The sequence below is a fragment of the Notechis scutatus genome, chromosome 10 (genome assembly GCF_049901735.1).
Source record: "Notechis scutatus isolate UNSWTSFEM ecotype Mainland chromosome 10, rNotScu1.2, whole genome shotgun sequence".
NCBI lineage: Eukaryota > Metazoa > Chordata > Lepidosauria > Squamata > Elapidae > Notechis > Notechis scutatus.
In genome coordinates this window covers 18,018,165-18,036,369 of record NC_142018.1, presented here as the reverse complement: position 1 = coordinate 18,036,369, position 18,205 = coordinate 18,018,165, and the positions used below count along the sequence as shown (strand labels likewise).

Genomic DNA, 18,205 nt, shown 5'->3' with positions numbered 1-18,205 from the left:
GATTTCTCGCCATTTAGTCAATCCGAGAGAGAAGACTGCCAGAGGTGTGGCGGGGGCTTTACGGGGAGGGGCTTCTCACCTGTGCAGGCTACTTACCTGGGGTTCGCCAAGCTTGGGGAACGGGGTCTTGTGAACGGGGGCGGGGGCGGGGGCTCAGTCACGCCCACCAACCTGAGTCTTTCTCAGCCTTTCCCAGCGCCTGGCAACGGGGAAGGGTTGGTTTTTCTTTTCTCGGGGAAGGGGGGCGAAAAATGGGTAGGTGGGTTGAGTAATTGGGTGGGTGGGATCCCTTGTCTCCCAAGGAGGCGTTTTCGCGCAACCTCACGCCAAGGCGGCGGCTGAAGCGCCTCGGGGAGCGCAAAGATCGCGGTCTCTTTTCTTCCTTTGGTTCTTTTTCGTCCTTTCTTTCCTCCCTCCCTCCCTCCCTCCTCTCTCTCTCTCTCTCTCTCTCTCTTCGGCTCCCTTCCGAAGCAGGGCAAGAGAACAAACTTTGCACCGGGGAGGGTTGGCTCAAGAGGCGGAAGCAAAGGAGCACCGGCTCCAAACGGGAAGAAAAGACCTTGGGGCGGTTGCTTCGCATTCACTCCAGCAGCTGCTACGGGTTTGCAAGGTGGCGAGGCTGGCCGGAGTAAACTCCAGACGGGGTAGTAGTAGTAGAAGCCGGGGTAGAGGGACACCCGCCACACCCCACCCCACCCGCAAAACCGGAGTAAAACAGCCGCCTTCCCTATCCACCTGGACGAAAACGCGCGCGATCCCCGGCTCAGGAGCGCGCAAAGGGCCCCCCGTTCCGCGTTCCTGGCGCGATCCTGGGATTTGCGATCCAGAAACTCCAGGAGGAAAAAGGAAGGAGTGTGTGATTCCCAACCCAGCGAGGTGGGGAAGACTTGGGACAAAAGGCGCTGTAATTCGGATCAAGCCGAAGGTGAGTTGATCAGAAGAAGGTTTAGCCCGATTAAAGTAGGTAACCGCTTTCTTTTTGAGCGCAGTCATCACGGTCGAAGGTGGTTTGTGCATTGTGGTTTATGAGCATCGAGGAGTTGGGTCGAAGTCGGTGGGGTTGTGCTAGAAATGGAGCCAGCCATTGCCAGAGGTTGGCTGCTTCCCCAGTCCTACATGCGGGATTTCCTGGGCAACATCCTACCTTGCAGGATTGTTGTTTTGGCACTGACGGGATTGTTGCAAGAGCTGCTGAAAAAAAATGGACAGTCCAGATGGTAATGCGCAGTTTAGCCATCCTGCACGCTGTTGTAAGGTGGAGGAAATTTTTTTTTCAATCATCAGAAAAAAATAAATATCAGTGGGACTGGTGGTAATTCCCAGATCAACCTGCCCTTTGATTTATTTATTAAATTTATTAACCGCCTATCTTACTATAAGGTACCTCTGGGTGGCTTACAATATATATATTTTTAAAAGATAAAATTTTACAAAAACTGTGGGCAACAGGAAGTATTTTTTTTTTAAAAAAAGACAAATTGATAGGTGACAAGTTATTCCACTTGTTAATTAACAGAATAACAGAGTTGGAAGATCCCTTGGAGGTCATCTAGACCAACCCTCTAATTGAAGAGTTTGGGATTTTAAAATGCCTTCTTTCTTGCTGTGCCCCAAGAGAGTAAGAAAGGTGCAAAAAATAAAATAAACCCCTCCCCCTCAAATTAAAAGCATCCAGAGTCACTTCAGGTAGCGAGATGATCGGCATATACATTGAATTCATTAAGTAAACAAACTCCTTTGTCACTTGTGAATAGAAATACCCCAAAAAACCCAACAACCTCCATGTTGTTTGCTTGGCCATTGATCCCTTAAAACAGGGGTGTCCAACTTTAAAACTTGTGGACGTCGACTCCCAGAATTCCCCAGCCAGCCCTGCTGGGAGTTGAAGTCCACAGGTCTTAAAAGTGCCAAGGTTGGACGGTCCTGTTTTACAACTTCAGAAATGGTGCCGCTCTGTGTTTATTTGGAACAATCCTAAGGTTGCTTGGCTTGGCTTTTGCAAGCACAAAGAAATAAAAATAAATCTTAAGATAATGGGGGTGTGTCCCTAGGTAAAAGAGGAATCTGGAAAGCTGGCTCACTTTTGCCCTGGATTACCCTGGAATCTCTTAGGTAAAGGGGGAAAAATGGAATTGGAATTTATTGTATTTCCAGGAACAGCTTCCCTGCAGCCTTTTTTTTTTTTTTCTTTCTCTTTCCCTTGAAGCATCTGTTTGGTGTGGTATGGTTAGATGGGAGGGAACAGAGCCCCTAAATATCCTGTTTTATACTGTCCGGTGGGGAGGAGGGAGGAGCAAGAGTCAGGATGATGGTTTCAGGAGTGTGTTTAAAACCTGGCAGAATAGAATAGAATTGAAGCCAGAACTGCTTCTTTTGGGGATTATTAAGAAAAAGTACCCTAAAAAGATAAACTATTTGATTTGACACATAACCACAGCAGCGAGAATTGCACTGGCACAATGCTGGAAAAGGGGTCACTATACCGGCAGATTGTTTAGTAATCCAAAAGATTTTAGATTGCGCAGAAATGCATAAAACTCACTTTAGGGTTAAAGGACAAGGAAGACTTGGAATATCACAGTTTGGGAAGATTGGTATCAATGGATAGATGATAGGAATAAGCAATGTACAGATGAGAAGAAGATATAGATATGTATATGAATAACTAGAAATGTGTGGAAATGTTTGTATATAACCAAGATATTTTAGTACTGTCGAAGAAGATTGAGATTTGTAAAAAGTTATTTTTAAATTTACTTGCATTTTAATGTTTCAAATTTCAATAAAGGTTAATTAAACTGTTTTTTTTTAAAAAAAACAAAAAACTGGTAGAAAGGGCAGTGTCCAAAGATTCAAAATAGGTTTCAGCACCAATGTAAAGTCTTTTGCAGCAAAAACAGCATCAGCTCCTGCAGAATGAAGAAGACTAAAAGAATAGAATAGCTGAAAGGGACATCGGAGGGACTAGAAGTGCAGCCTCTTCTTAAAAACCTCCAGTGATGGAGTGCGCACGATTTCTGAAGGCAACTTCTGTTCCACTGGTTAATTATCCTGTCAGGAAGTTTATCCTCAATTCCAGGCTGCTTCCCTCTTGGATAACTTAATTTAAAATCATCAAACTGTCCCTATTAATAAAAGTCATCATTTTTTGTAAAGGATAGATTGATAAGGCTGCCAAATGCTATGCTAATTCTCTTCCTCTAGACAGTTTTCCCAGGACGTGTGCAATGTGGGAAGGTCCCAAAAGTGTTTTTTTTTTAAAGGATCACAATTGTGCAACTGAAGTCCTACTTTATTTGCATTGCAATGTGTGTAAATTAGGGGCGGGCCTTTGATTGCATGGTTACCATCATTATCTTGAGTTTATTTTTTGTTTGTTTGTTTAAACATCTCCTAGGGATGGCCCCAGTTTTCCATTTTCCTGAGGTCCGTTTGCTCCGCTTCCCGAAATAAATCTTGTTGGAGAAAATGAAGACAAAAGCGATAAGCAGATTCAAGTGAAGAGGATTGACTTGCAAGCCAGTGGCAAAATGCTCACAAATAGCAATAGCACTTAGATTTCTATACCACTTTGCAGTGTTTTGCAGCCCACTCTAAGCGGTTTACAGAGCATCTTTCCCGCAACAATCTAATATGCTTCACTTTAATGAATGAATTAGGTTTCTGGATATGAATAATAAACAGTGAATAATAAACTTTCTCAAATGGTCTGCATTTCAATTCCATGCTAAGCTTCATACACGCATACCAGCCCAATCAAGACTAAAAGTAACAGTGGTTAACATGGGATGGAGTTGTTATAGACTTAAGTTTTAACTGAACTGAGCAAGCAAATATATACAGACCCTGTGTTTTTGAATTATTAAAACACGAGCTCTATACCCGTGCTTCACTACAAAACTATGTGGTGGGGCTTAGCTTTTGGGGAGGAAAATGGGGGGGGGGAATTGTGCCTCTGCCTACCAGCATCCATCGGTATTCACCTGGCTAGCGTCCTGTCAGTGAGTTGAGGGCTGTTTGGAAACTGAAAGGATATTTGCTGTGTGAGCAAGAAGGAGACAGCAAGGAGCTGGGCATGGTTTAGCTCAACTGTTCTGTACTAAAGCTGCTTGGTGCTGTTTAACTAAAACTAAAACTGAAAATCTTCTCCTCTGCTTGTGTTTTGCATTTGGAACAGATTTCTTTTCAGGTGGAGAGGAGGAGTAGAACTCCTTAGCATCAGAGCATGTTAATAATAATAATAATATATAGGAAATACTAATGCTCTGATGGTCATTTTGAAAAACCCTTTCTTAGTGAGCATTTAGAAGCCAAGAGGAACCTACGTGCCAAATTTCAAGTTTGTAGGCTTTACGGTTCTGGAGATTTTGTGATGATGCATGAGGGGCATTTTGCTTTTATATATATAGATTAGAGAGGGGGAGCACTTTAAGATGAAGGTTTCTCAAAGTTGCCTATCAACAGCTGTTCTAAGTTTTTTTTTATGAATAGCTGTGTAAGGAAAAAGAGAAGGTTGCAAATAGAAGGTTGTTGTTTTGTTCTTGCGCAACGTTCTTTTGCTTGCATCAGAGACATGTTAGCGAAAGCTTGAAAGGGAAGTCCAGAGCATTTATCAACCATGAAAGTTCTTTTGAGTTTCTCCAAAACTTTGGAGAGGAGAGGAGAGAATATGTGTAGCTCAGAGTTGAACAGTGGGGTCCTTGTTGCTCTCTGAGCTTGTAGAAGCATCCAGGAAGTCACTTTGAAGCTCAGAGAACATTAAGGACCCCAGTTGGAGAACCTCAAACGAACAAAAGAACTTCGGTTCTGTGGGTGAAACCTCCTCAGCGGAGAGTTGCTATTCACGGTCTCTTTCTCGCTGAATGATCAGTTCCTCTTACCAAGGGTTGATGGTCCATGTTGGTTCCCTCTTTCTATGCAGGCGACCTGGAGCAGAAACAAGACCTCCCTCGCTTCCTCTTCGGAGCAGGAAAATGATGACTCCGAGAAGCAGCCGCACACAACGATGACCAAGACTTTAGGACAGAGGTGGGGAAAGTACCAGGAACTTTGAGAAGATGCTGGACCCTGAAGGAAGGGAGGTGATGGAGAAGCAAAAGGAGAGCAACCAGAAGGAAGGAGGAGGAGGAGGAGGAGGAGGAGGAGGAGGAGGAGAGGCGCCGGTTCCTGCAAGCAACCTTCAGGACCAAAGACCAGCTTCCGATGGCAACCAGTCCCCTCGTCCTATCAGCCGGGCTGAAACCTTGAGCCTTCTCCGAGGTCAATCGGCCAACAGGAGTTGGGTGAGGAGGAATTCGGCAAAGTGGGGGCCCGAAACGAACCCATCCCGCCTTTCCATGCTTTGGAGCAGCACCAGGAGGAAAGGGTTGAAGGAGCTCCTCCTGCAGAGCAGTCAAGCCAGCCCCACCTGGCTTACACCTTCCCCCAAAGAGACCCTCTCGACGACCGAGAGCCAACGGGGCGTAGAGGATCCATTCTCAGAGGTGAATTCTGAAGAGCCGTGCTTAGCTCTGGATCCCTTGGAGCACGAATGGATGTTGACTGTGGCCCAAGGGGACGCCGAAAGCATCCTCAACCTCCTAGCCAAGGAGCCCAGCCTGCTTTCCCGGAGAGACTTTGTGACCGGTTTTACCGTCCTTCACTGGTTGGCCAAACACGGCCGTCACGAAGATTTGATCGAGGTGATGTCCTTTGCAGAGAGGAACGGCTGCCCAACCAACGTCAACGTACTCACGGCCAGTGGGAGGATGACCCCTCTGCACTTGGCTGCCCTTCAGGGCCACGTGATGACCGTCAAGATCCTAGTAGGAGCCTTTGGGGCCAACACCAACCTCAGGGACCACAATGGGCGCAAAGCTTGGCAGTACCTCCACGCCAATGCTCCTAGAGAGTTGAAGGAACTTCTGGGAGCTACCGAAGAAGACTTGGCCATCTCCGGAGCAGGGAACACCAACAATAATTGCGCTCCTTCCCGATGGGGTTGGATGATCGGGGCCATTAGGACGGAATACGCAAGTGCTGAGGCTGCAGGGCCAGGCCAGAGGAGCAGTCCCACGGGATCTTATTTCAGGAACATCTTCAGGCAAGCTGTTGCATTCTTCCAAGATCATTAGAGGTCTCCTGGGTGGGTTAATGGTGTTTGTGTTCTTGGCTTGGATTGATCCTCATTGTTCGAACCTAGGCTTCCCCAACAGCACGAAGCCGACTCCTGGTCCCAATAAAACCCTTTTATTTATTTTACAGTTACAGACCTTTTATCAGGCTTGGAGAGTTGCCAGGCCATTATCTTTCAGATGCCACTCTGTAGCCAACAATAATTGTCAAGAATTAGTTCACCCTAATGAACTAATTATCTCCTGCAAAACCCCACTCCCCTTTTGCTCTTCTTTTATTCCCTATGGGAGGGGCCATTCACTGTCCACCTGTGGCTTTACTCCCAAATCAACCCTTGTTCCTTAGCTGTTCCCTTCTTCTGGCAGCTCTGTGCATGCACACGCTGGGAACAGGCTCCAGATGTTCTTCTGCCTCACTGATCTACGACTCTGAAGGCAGCTGATAACTGTTGGACGGCCCTGGTGCCATCTCTTGCCTCTGATGCAGAGCCCTCGTCAGAGCCTTCCCCCAGACTCCAGGACTGGCCCATGTTCCACTCCAACTTCCTCACTGTCCAAATCTGCCAACACTCATGGCCGCCATTAGAGAAATGGCCATTAAGAAGGCAGAGGAAGTGATAAAGTGATTCAGATTATGGCCCCAAGTTTTAGCAAATCTCAGGATAAGCAAATCTTTTTTTTTTTTTTTTAGCCTCTGGAATAAGAACATCTTCTTTCGACTCAAGGAAGTGGATATGGGAAGGAAGAGATTGGATGAAACTGGGGGTATCCTTAGCGTTTGTTCCCTAAAGGGCTGTGAATATATGATGTTAAAAAGAACTTGAAATTCTGCATCTGGAAAAATGCCTCACCTTATCCCGTGAGAATGCAGGACGTCACATTATACAAAGATACGCACATATCTTTGCATAACATATTCGGATGATGCTAGACCGAAGGAGCAGCAAAGAATTATGTTGAGGTTGGCCTGCCCCACCTCTGGCCACTGAAAAACCTTTAAATCATCTTGCTTCTGACAGTTCAACAATAGAATTTGGCAAGCAACTGGCTTTTTAAAAACAGAGTTGAAACACTCAAGGAAGCAGAATATAACACCGGCTGCCCATTCTTTTGGCAGGATGGGGTGGAAAAAAGTGAGAAATAGCATTTTAAGCAGTACAATTAAAAGACAAAAAGTGGTAGATGCAGGCATTTCATATTGACTCACCAGTACCAAACTTACAAGGAACACGGTTAAAATCGGAATAAAATAGAGGATCTGATATTAATAATATATTAAGATCCTATATTTTATCCCGATTTTGACTGTGTTATTGTAAGTACTGATGAGTCTGTGTGAAATGCCTACATCTATCACCGCTGTTCGTCTTTTAATTGTACTGTTTAAATGATTAAGGGGAACTAAATTGTTTTAGAAATAATATTTTCACCTTCGGATATTGTCAGTCTTATCCACGGTGCAATTCAGGGCTAAGCTAACATCAGCCATCCATTTTAATTTACGAGAGTACCGAATGCTTGGAGTTGTCTTTACCGATTTTGAGTGTTAAGAGAAGAAGATAAGAGTTGGTAATGCTAAGCAAAGGCAGTTTTTGTGCTTTTCGAAAGAACATAAGGAAGTGCACTTCAGTTAGACCAAGCCCTTCCTGGTTGGTGTTGCAATCTTTGCAAAAAAATAATAATAATAATTCAGCAGTGAGCCTCTAATCTCCAAATTTGGCAATTTCAAGACTTGTGTGGACTTCAACTCCCAGAATTCCCCAGCCAGCCATGCATGCCAGAATTCCCCAGCCAGCCATGCATATATATATAGGTTTACCTGGTTTAATTTGTCATTCCTGCTCCCCCGATCCAAAGAAACCAAGAGTAGAAGAGAAAGCTTAAGTTTTAATCTGCAAGATCTCCAGTTTGAAAAAGCTCATGCAGCAATGGGGGAAAAAAATACAGATAATTCTCTGCTTAGGATCCTAATTGGCACCAGAAATTCCATCACTAAGCGAGGCGGTTATTAAGTGAGTCTTGCCCAATTTGACTCCCCCTTTTTTGTCATGGTTGTTAAGCAAATTGCTGTGCCTGTTACGTGAATCACATGGTCCTTAAGCGAATCTGGGTTCCCCCCATTGACTTAGCTTGTCAGAAACGTAGAATGCCAGGTTTACTGCAACCCTAATTGTGAGCCGGTTGCAACATTCCAGAATTCTTCCCACGCGACTCTGGAGAAGCCATTATCATAAATGCAAGGACTGGTCACCACAGCACCATTGTAACTTCAAGCAGTCACTAAATGAATCTTCCTAAGTCAAGGACTACCTTTAACATGATTTGGAAAGGGGAAAAAAAAACCACTTTTACCCAACAGTGAAGTTTTCGAAGCCTTCTCCGAAAGCTAGATGGATTAGATCTGGTTTAAAGATGCTAGCTAGGATTTCCTCAGGCTTTAAGGTAAAAAAAACAAACCCCAAATCAGCCACTACCCAAAAATCTACTTGGTCTACTTCTGAACTGTTGTAGGATATTCCACGAAGCCATCAGGAACAGGATGCAAACTCTTTTTATTCATAGCTGGTTATTCAGGCCGATGGATTCCCAAAAAAGCTATGCAGGATCTGATCTGATCTGATCTGAAATTGAAGGCAAATCTTACGTGTCCCAGGATAATGTTGCCGGATCCAATCTGGGTCGATCCCCAGGACCAGAAGTTTGGTCTTCCAAGCTTTCAGAAGAATCCATCCTTGGAGATCTTCTCTCTCACCAGAATGTCTCTCTCTCTCAAATTCTGGTGAGATTGGGCTCCAGCCCTTGTCCCAAAGCTTGGGTAAGGCTAAACCTCTGGTCCTAGTGACTGACCCAAATGAGATCCTGCAGGATCCAATCTTGTTCATGCTTGTCCTGGAGACCCGTGTTCTGACCCAGGCTTCATAACCCGTAATTATTCACAAAGTTGTTTTAAAAACAAAACGTATTTTATTGCAACGCTGGGAATTATTTTCATTCCCAGCCGGAATTAAGCTCAAACCGTTCCCCAAGATAAGCATACACCTTTCAAGTTCTGTGAAATGCTACCAAAACAGAAGTAATCAAATTAACTAGAAAAGAAACCAATCGAAGTACAAGAAAAACCAACCGAAGTACAAAGAGCTTTAAGGATGATTCGGAACCGATTGAACTACTTTGCTTCCTGCAAAGATTTCATCATCTTGGCCTGACTTTTATCCCTTATGGGCGGGGCAATCATCTCCCAGCTTTACTATCGAGTCACCCTTTTTTTTTCAGCTGCTCTCGCCTTCTAGCAGCTCTGCACACATGCACACTGGGACCAGGCTCCCGTTGTTCCTCTGCCTTGCTGCTACCAGACTCCGAAGGCTCCAAAGATAGCACCGTACTCCCAGATGGTCCTGGCCCCATCTCTACATTGGGTGAAGGACCCTCGTCCGAGTCCTCTCCAGACTCCTGGACTGGTCCCCGTTCTTCCCCACTGTCCGATTTCGCTGCCGTCTGCACCAGCTGCCGGTGAACCATAACAACCTGCCAGATCCCTGTGACCTAGACTGATGGCCCAAACCACACATCCTTAGGAAGCGACACGGGGCAGGAACTGAGCTCACCTCAAAGGAGAACTTACCTTCCACTTGTTTTAGGGGTCTAGAACTTGGAGAGCTTCAGGGATATTCTCTGTTTTAAATAAAGGATGTTTCAACCCGAACGTTGTCCTTTTCGTTTTAGGTTTGTGTGAATGGGCCACCTCTTGATGGACAAGGAGTGTCTCTAAATCTTTTAGCAGAGATGAGAATCGGGGTTTCATGGATGATCCCCAAACTGGATGAATTGAGAAAGCTTTGGATAAGTGGTGGGACTTATCTCCGGGGGGTGAGGTGGGATGAGTCTGCCTACTGAGATGAGGTGGACCAATGGTTGCTTTTGTGGTGTGGAGACAATAACTTGGTTCTCAACCCCCATAAGACCAAGGAGCTTATAGTGGACTATAGAAGGAAGAGATCAGACCTCCAGCCCTTGCTTATCAATGGAGACCAAGTGGAGCAAGTGGCCAGTTTTAAGTTTCTGGGGTTTACCATAAAAGAGGACCTGACCTGGGGTGCTCACATTGCAGCAGTGGTCAAAGGGGCCCAGCAGAGATTATACCACCTGAGGCTTCTCAGAAAACAACAACTGAATGAGAAACTGCTGGTGACTTTCTACCACTGCACCATAGAGAGCATTTTAACATACTGCACCTCTGTATGGTTTGCCAATTGCACAGGGGCAGATAGGAAAGCACTCCAGAAGGTTAATGTCATTGCCCAGAGGATCATTGGTTGCCCTCTCCCCTCTTTGGAAGAGCTTTATAGCTCCTGCTGCCTTAAGAAAGTTCAAACCATTCTCCAAGATCCAACTCATCCTGGGCTCCCTTTTTTTTTGAACTATTACCATCTAGCAGACGGTACTGTAGGAAGTTAGCACCCATCCCTCTCCTAGAAAAATGAAAATACCCTAGGAAATATTAAAAAGGCAGAATATTTCCCCTAAAATGGAAAGTAGAAACTCAAGAGGCAGAAACTCAGCTTCACCACCTTTGCTAATGGACCATTACTCTGGCCTAGGCCAGTCTATTTTACATAACAAAAATCTACTCCAGGTAGAGCTATAATAGGAATTGCCCAAAGCCCTTTCATTACATCATCATCCAGCAAGGCTCAACCAAGCCTGGGATTCAGGACAGCCTACAGAGTTGCCCCTGCATGGCCCCATGGGAGTCTGACAACCAATCAGAATACAAGCTCAAATTCAAATCCCAACAGAGGGCATAAAACCCAGGAACTCTCAGCATGTCTGCCCGTTTTTTTTTCACCCAGGAGCTGCAAGGCATGTGGTCCTGTCCACCATTAAACCATCTTTCCAAACAGCCTCCATGTTTCCAGTATCTTTTCCCCCATTTGGAATTGAACCCAGAATGATAATTCTTCCAGGATAATAAAAACAAGGACAAATAGGCTGAAAAACAGCTTCTATCCCAGGGCATTAGCTCTGTTGAATTTTACTGTATAGTACACCGAAGATGGTATTTAATTTCGTTGTACGATGTGCAGTGACAATAAACTAAACAAAGCTAATTATGAGTTGTACCAAGAGAACCATGTACTACATGGTTGGAAGTGGGTTGTGGGACCATGAAGTGCTCACTCCTGTGCTTTGGGGATCAAGACAGAGTTCAAGTCTTGGGAGTTTGTTGATCTCGTTGCCACTGGCACTTTGAAAAACCACAAGGCTCACAAAACCGGAAGGGGGCATATCTTCAGGAAACAAGCAGGCAGAAGGGGGAAAAAACAAAACAATTTTGAGTATCATCTGATCTTTGCAAAGCCTGGTTGATTGTGAGAGTTGCAGAAAGGGTTGTGCCCCCAAGAAGGAATCCAGAAATGATAAAAATGAAGGGGGGGTGTCCTGTCTTCCAACCCCATGAAGATAACTAATGGGAGTTTCATGAGGACAAGGCCAGGTCTGCCTCATCGTGGAATCGTCAAGCAATCTGTTGTTATTTTTATTGTCAGAGTACAACATGTGTACCATGAGATTGGCTGAGCCTCCCTTCATGCAACACCCCCCCCACACACACACCAACACAACTCACAGGGAGGACAGAAGTCCCTAACCCAGTCCCAATCTTATTGCACTATGTGACCTTGTTGCACAATGCACTGGCCCTGCAAGTCTACCATACTACGTTGACATGAAGTTATTTTCCATTCAGGAGTCCGACAGCCCACAGGTAGAAACTGTTCTTCAGCCTGTGTTCTGACCCACACCCTTTTCCAACGAATCAAACACAAACACAAAGCTTCTCAAAGGCATCTGAGGAAACAACAAACCAAAACTAGATAGTTCTTTATCATCTGATCCAATCTAGCTCTTCCTCCTACAGGGTGGAGCCAGCTAATTCTTGAAGCAGGGCTAAATTTAAGCTCGTAAGCAAGAGCAAAAAGCAATGGTGTAAAACTTGGCTGCTTTAAGTTGGAGACATTTTTAAATGGGCTGTACTAGTAAGAGGGGCAAAGAATCATCCTGGATAAAGTCAGAAAAAAATATATTTAAAAGGTTATCTTTCAACGTAAAGGCAGTGCATTCATTCCCTTGGCTTCTGGTGTCAAAGCCTGTCGACATGAATTCCATGGGTTGTTGAAATCCTGTCCTTTCTCCAAAACCACCAGGAAAGAAAAGTTTCAATTTTTTGTGAAGAAATGCCTAAAAATTGCCCAGATCGGTGGCATTATATTTTTAGACCTAAAATTCATTTTAATCCTTTGTGGTTAATTAAACCATGTCTTAACATGTATAGTTTCTTGGAGGGACAAGGCATTTGTCCCACGAACACATCTGGTTAAAACAAGAGTTTTGTCTTCTTTTAAATAAATCTTGACTCTCATTCAATCATGACTTCACACCTCTGTAAGCATCTTCACTGTAAGTAGTTAAGTCTGCTAAGCCATTTTTAGCCCATCAGCTCTCAGCGTCAGGCCTATTGCTATTTTCTTATAGTTCTGGTGTTTTGTAAATTATGGCTTTCCTAATATTGTTAATCCCTATTAAGTGCAACTCTTCAGAAAACTATTTCAGTAACAACTTAATCGTTGATTCTGGTTAAACCTGCATTCAGTTTTAAAAGTCTGAGAATTAAGAAGCATTTTCTTTCTTTAAACACCGAAAAAACAATTTTTACCTCCTGCTAACAGCTTCGTAAAAATTATATTTACTGAATGTAATTAAAAAGAAAAAAGGAAATACTCCGAAGATATTTTGCATGCAGAGTTCAGCACAAACATCTTATTTTTTTCCCTTTCTTCTGTAATTCTTTATACTTTGCAGTTTAAATTTTCTACCTCATCTCTCTTATGTCATTTTTTCCCCCTTTCTCAGTTTCTGGCTAGTTTTCTTAGTTAATCCCACCAACGTTTTGAAACGGCGTTATTTCTAAACGCTGAAAGTTATTTGATTTCTATGGTTGCCCACCTCAGCAAATGACTGGGCAGCTGACAAATATCCTCACATTTATTTGCTTGGAATTACGGTCTCCTGCTTGCTTGTTTCAGGCTAGTGACTCTGGCAGCTACGGCCTTTCATATTCTGACAACGTTTCCCTTTATGACTAAGTGGGTATATAAGCAGTAAATCCAAACAGAATTTGAAATTAACTAGTCTGATTATTAATGAATATCTCTCTTCTGACAGCAAGAATTCAGCCAACGTAGCTACCCTGAGAGTTAAAGAACACAAAACATGTACACAATAAATCCAGATTATTTGGTTTTAATTCCTTTGGAAACCTTTTGTGGAAATAAAAACTTTAAAGGACAGAGGATGGCAGGGGAAATAATATGGAGATTCAGTCTTGAAAATAGGGCTTTGTTAAGAAAGTAGCCATCCTGGGGCACAAAAGCTGGTTGTCAGACAGACACGGTGAGGGTTGCAGCTGCTTCCATTTACAGGCCCAGCTTGGTCCTCCTCCAGTGACGCCTTTTGGAATTGTATCTGGAACAAAAGAGGCACAATTAGTAAGCGAGACACAACTCTTGAGAGTCTAACAGACTAAAACCTGAATTGCCTAGAAGCTAATAGCAAACTAAGGACTTTTAATCTGGAGGGTCTCTTTTTTAAGGCAGAGGGAGAATAGTTTTCCCACGTCAATTTGTAACTCCCTTTCCTCATTTAAATGCACCAACAAAAAACAAAAACAAAAAAAAACCTTGTGCGTTCATTCTTTCAACACAAGCTGCTTTATAAATAGCCTTATGAAATGTAAGCACAAGGACAGGGCCCATGGCAAGGTCTAGCATTCCAAAATGTCCCCTACCCCCTAAAAAATGTTAAGTCCACAATTAAAGCATTAAGAGATGGGGATGTCATTAGGCCACCATCCTTGAATTGACCAGATCAATTAATCAAGTCTTTTAGATTAAAATTCAATGATTTGCCCAAACAGACTGATCCAGGTGATTGCTTTAAAAATATATATATATACGTACTAATTTCATTTAGTGAAGATGCACATTTAGCAGGCTTCCAAATTATTTAATATATTTAACGTAAAATTTTATAGTAAATTTTAATTATTTTTAAAATAATTCAAAAAAATATTTTTAATCATATTTTCCATAAAAAAAAATTTCAACAGATGTTTTTTTATTCATGCTGTATTATCTGCAAACTTTGTTAAGAGGCTGAGGCGGCCCTGACAGATAAAGCAAGCAATAAATCTAAACTCCCATCACAGAAAACCTTCCTTAGATATTACCACAAGGTTACGTTTTGAGTGTCCTCTCAGGAGAAGATAAAATCTGTTGTGTGTTTTCCCCATAAGGCTTGTCACTGTTAAAAGGAGGCTAATTTTCACCAGGATGGAGGAGAAATCAAATCCCATATAACAGAATTGCTCTCAGCAGGGATATGGCAGTGATTCCATGTGAGGGAACACTGCAATTGCTACCTGCTTCAGAAAATGTTCCTTTTTAAGAAAACAGAATTTCCTTTTTAAGAAAGTAGCCTTCCCTCATCTGACCTGGGAACAGACCTCAACATTTCAGTGCCAGAGAGAAACAGAATATTGGATGAACGCACGTGTCAAAATGTGCTTTGTTTTGCACAGAGAAGGGTATTTATGTGAAAAGAAGCAGAAGGATGAAGAGAGTGTGGCAAGGAAAAACAGGGAAACAAAACGGATGATGAAATGGGAAAAAAAAATGATAAGAATATTTGTTAGAAAGTTGTTTGATATTTGGAGGCATACGCAGCATAGGTAGGTCAATTATAAACCTCATACAAGGTCAGCTCAATGTTATTATTCGTAGCAGAATTGGTTAAATAGTATTTATTAAATCTTTACATAATTAATATTTGGGGGACAATGAACCATCTGAAACTTCATGAAGGGGCTGAAGAAGTAGTTTAAGAGAAGGATGCAACTGAGCTCGAGTCCAGTTTTCTTCCAAAATATAAAAACCCCAATGGGATCTGCCGGTGGGATCTGACAGCGGGCAGGCAGCCATCGAAGGGATCTGCTCTCGCAAGAGCTTTACCTGATCTTATTGCCAGTTTTCATGCGAATCCACTGAGGAATGGGTCGGTTCTGCTTCTGCTTCTTAGCGAGGAATCGCTTGATCTTGAAAGTCTTGTGGGACGACTGGAGATCGGAGAAGAGAAGGAACATCGAAAACAATTTAAGCAGCGGCCAAGATAAGCGTTCAAAAATCACACAGAGACTTCCAACAATGGTTGATTGTTGACCTGGGAGGTGATGGATTCTTTTTTGTGTGTGTGGATGCAAATGAGGTCGATCCCTGTGTTGGGCAAGGAAGTGGACTAGAAGATCTCCAAGATCCCTCCCCAATTCATTACCTACTTTTAATGACCCCGTAAATCCCTTGCGGGGTAGAGTCTGGGCAACTGAATGGAGCTGTGTGTTTACTGGCCGGATGCCCTTCCTGTTGCCAATGCGGAGTTATATTCATCAGAAGATATAAACTCAAGAGAGAAATATCTGCATACCTAGGATCGAACTCACAGCCTCCTAATTGTGAGGCGAGAGCTCCACTCTATTCCTTTCCAACTCGTGATCCTGTGAATTGCTGGCCATTTTCAGAGTAAAACCTATTTAGATGCAGCCCATTTAACCTGCAAGCTACGTGGCTGGATTATGCCCAAAAGGGAGCAAAACTATACGGAAGCATTATATAGATTTCCAGACTAAAAGAGGAAAGTAAACTGGGAAAACTGGTTTCCCCCACAGGGAAGTCTAGTCTCCCTCCATACACACTGCAACATCAAAGAAGAAGCAAAACAGTTTTGTTTTTTTAAAAATTCTGTGAGCTGTGCAGAGTTGTGTTTTGAGATGGACGGCCATATACACACAAGATACACAAGCCAACGAATAAACAAATTATCTCTCTGAACTGCTTAGAAATATACATTAGAATGTATATTTCTAATTGCCATTTACTGAATAGTTACTCCAGTCTTTTAAAACTCCCAACGTTATTGCTTGGCACTGAAATGCTGCTGGTGTGTTACCCACTGTGTGTTACACAAACACACCCCGCTGGTGCATTTTGCAGCAATATGAAAACGCCAATCCTAACTGTACAGATCTCAACCTCCTGAGATACACAACCTGCAGCATTATGGCAACATAAAAGGATTCAACACTTTTGCTATCAATAAAAATACTGATATTTTTACTTCTTTTTTATACTTCACTCAAGGAACACACCTAATGCCCCTGCCTGTCTATTTTTCTTCACAACAACACGTGTGGTCGGTTGGACTGAGAGAGAGTCCCCAAAATCACCCAGTTTTCATAGCTAAGGCAGGACTAGAACTCATAGCCACAAGAGGATATTCAGAATCCAGAATAACAAAGAGTTGGAAGGGACCTCGGAGGCCTTCTAGTCCAACCCCTGCTCGAACAAAATAAACTCCCAGATTGGGCTTGGGAGTCCCACTGGGAGTCCAATCTGGCATCTTATCCGAGAACCCAAGAGCCTTTTTAGGCAGATCTCAAAGTCTTCTTTTAAGCCAGGGATCTCCGCACTTGGCCAAATAGAAGACTTGTGGACTTCAACTCCCAGAATTCCCTAGCTAGCAATTTCCTCAATTCTGGGAGTTGAAGTCTTCAAATCTTAAAAAGTTGCCACGTTTGGGGACCCCCCCTTTTTTTTCTAAGCCAGCACACACCAAACTGACTTCATACATAAAATAGGGTCGGGGGGGGGAGAATCCAGCCAATTCTCTTTCGGATCTAACTAAATCGGGGTGGGGGGGGTTGGACTAGATGAGCTAACAAGGTCCCTTCCAACACTGATTACGTTATGTTTGAATAAACTCTCAATTAAAACACTGGGAGACAACAGATACTGGTGGTGTCAAATCCCATTCAAATCCTTTCCTTTAATGGGCTTCGAGTCGCCTTTTCCACCGAGAAGGGCAACTCTATGGTTAAGGAGAGGCCTACAAACAACTGCCCCATTCAAGCGGCGGCTGGCGGGCAGGCCTCTAACCAGGCACACACACAACGCTCCAGTTTTTATCCACGGTTCCCAATTTTCCAGATCGAACCGGGGGCTTTTCGCGGGAGCCCCCGGAAGAACAGGCCCGGGTTAACGGGTTCCCAAGCGACTCCCCGAAGGAGGATTGCGACGGATAGACTCACCATCGTCCAACGCGGTCACCACGGCAGCAGACGAAGAGGGAAGGGGCTAAGGGAAGGGGCGCCTGGAATGATGGGAAAAAAAGCGAACGAGTGATTTTTTTTCCTGCGTGGGCTAGAAAGTCGACTCGGTGGCGACAGCGCCGCCCGCTCAGCGTCTCCAAGGTGGTATTGCACGTTTTTTCAAGCAGGTAACGCCGCGAAGGTCAGAATACAGAAGAACGAAGAGTTGGAAGGGACCCTGGAGGTCTTCCAGTCCAACCCCTGCTCAAGCAGGAGACCCAGTGGGACTCCCAAGCTCAATCTCAGAGTTTATCTGAGAACTCGGGGCCTTTTTTTAGGCAGAACTCAGTCTTACTTCTAAGCCCTTGGCAAATATAAGACTAGTGGACTTCAATTCCCAGAATTCCCCAGCCAGCAATTCTTTAATTCTGGTTTACAGCAAGATTAATAAATAAATAAATAAATAAATAGTAAAAATTTATTGAATTTAGCTGGGATCCTTTTATTTTATTCAATGTGCATTTGGATGTGCTCATCAGATATATTTGCAACCATGCAATAATTTGTGGTTTCTGACTTTGCAAGATTTTGCAGGCTTCCACTCCTAAAATTCCCCAGGGATTTTATTTATGTATTTATATACAGTACATAAATAATACATATATATATATGGGCGATTTTATATATATATAGTTGCCCATCTCATGATCAAAGGAGTGCGATCAAACCTTAATGGTGAATTAAACCTTTTTGTTGTTGTTGTTGGCATAACAATTATGCAGATTTGCTTGAGCAAGATTTCATCCCATTAGATTTTTTTTCCCTCATTAGATTTTTCTTAAGTGTGCTTTGGCTGCAACAGTCGTACAAATGCTGCTTGGAGATCCAACGGATTTGA

The 18,205-nt window shown here is 43.5% G+C and overlaps 2 protein-coding genes and 1 non-coding gene across 6 annotated transcripts; 1 reads left to right on the top strand and 2 right to left on the bottom strand.

Moving 5' to 3' along the window:
* The first annotated feature begins 259 nt into the window (after positions 1-259).
* On the top strand, positions 260-12,154 carry SOWAHD (sosondowah ankyrin repeat domain family member D). Of its 4 annotated transcripts, none has more exons than XM_087972192.1 (3): positions 260-925; positions 4,922-6,124; positions 10,964-12,154. In XM_087972192.1, exon 2 carries the CDS (start codon positions 5,058-5,060, stop codon positions 6,111-6,113), a length of 1,056 nt encoding a protein of 351 aa, XP_087828318.1. In that variant the 5' UTR covers positions 260-925; positions 4,922-5,057; the 3' UTR covers positions 6,114-6,124; positions 10,964-12,154. The 4 variants fall into 4 exon arrangements, with proteins under 4 accessions (XP_087828318.1, XP_087828317.1, XP_026530582.2 ...); XM_087972191.1 differs by lacking the exon at positions 10,964-12,154 and adding an exon at positions 6,805-7,884 and having other exon boundaries at positions 261-925; XM_026674797.2 differs by lacking the exon at positions 10,964-12,154 and having other exon boundaries at positions 261-925; positions 4,922-6,240.
* A 1,242-nt stretch (positions 12,155-13,396) lies between these two features.
* RPL39 (ribosomal protein L39) lies at positions 13,397-17,426 on the bottom strand. Its single transcript, XM_026674796.2, has 3 exons — positions 17,308-17,426; positions 15,179-15,282; positions 13,397-13,634 (listed from the first exon to the last, which is right to left on the bottom strand). Exons 1-3 carry the CDS (start codon positions 17,308-17,310, stop codon positions 13,586-13,588), a joined length of 156 nt encoding a protein of 51 aa, XP_026530581.1. The 5' UTR covers positions 17,311-17,426; the 3' UTR covers positions 13,397-13,585.
* On the bottom strand, positions 14,466-14,596 carry LOC113416760 (small nucleolar RNA SNORA69). The gene has a single exon (XR_003371506.1). It is a non-coding gene; the product is annotated as a small nucleolar RNA SNORA69 (small nucleolar RNA).
* Positions 17,427-18,205: the final 779 nt, after the last annotated feature.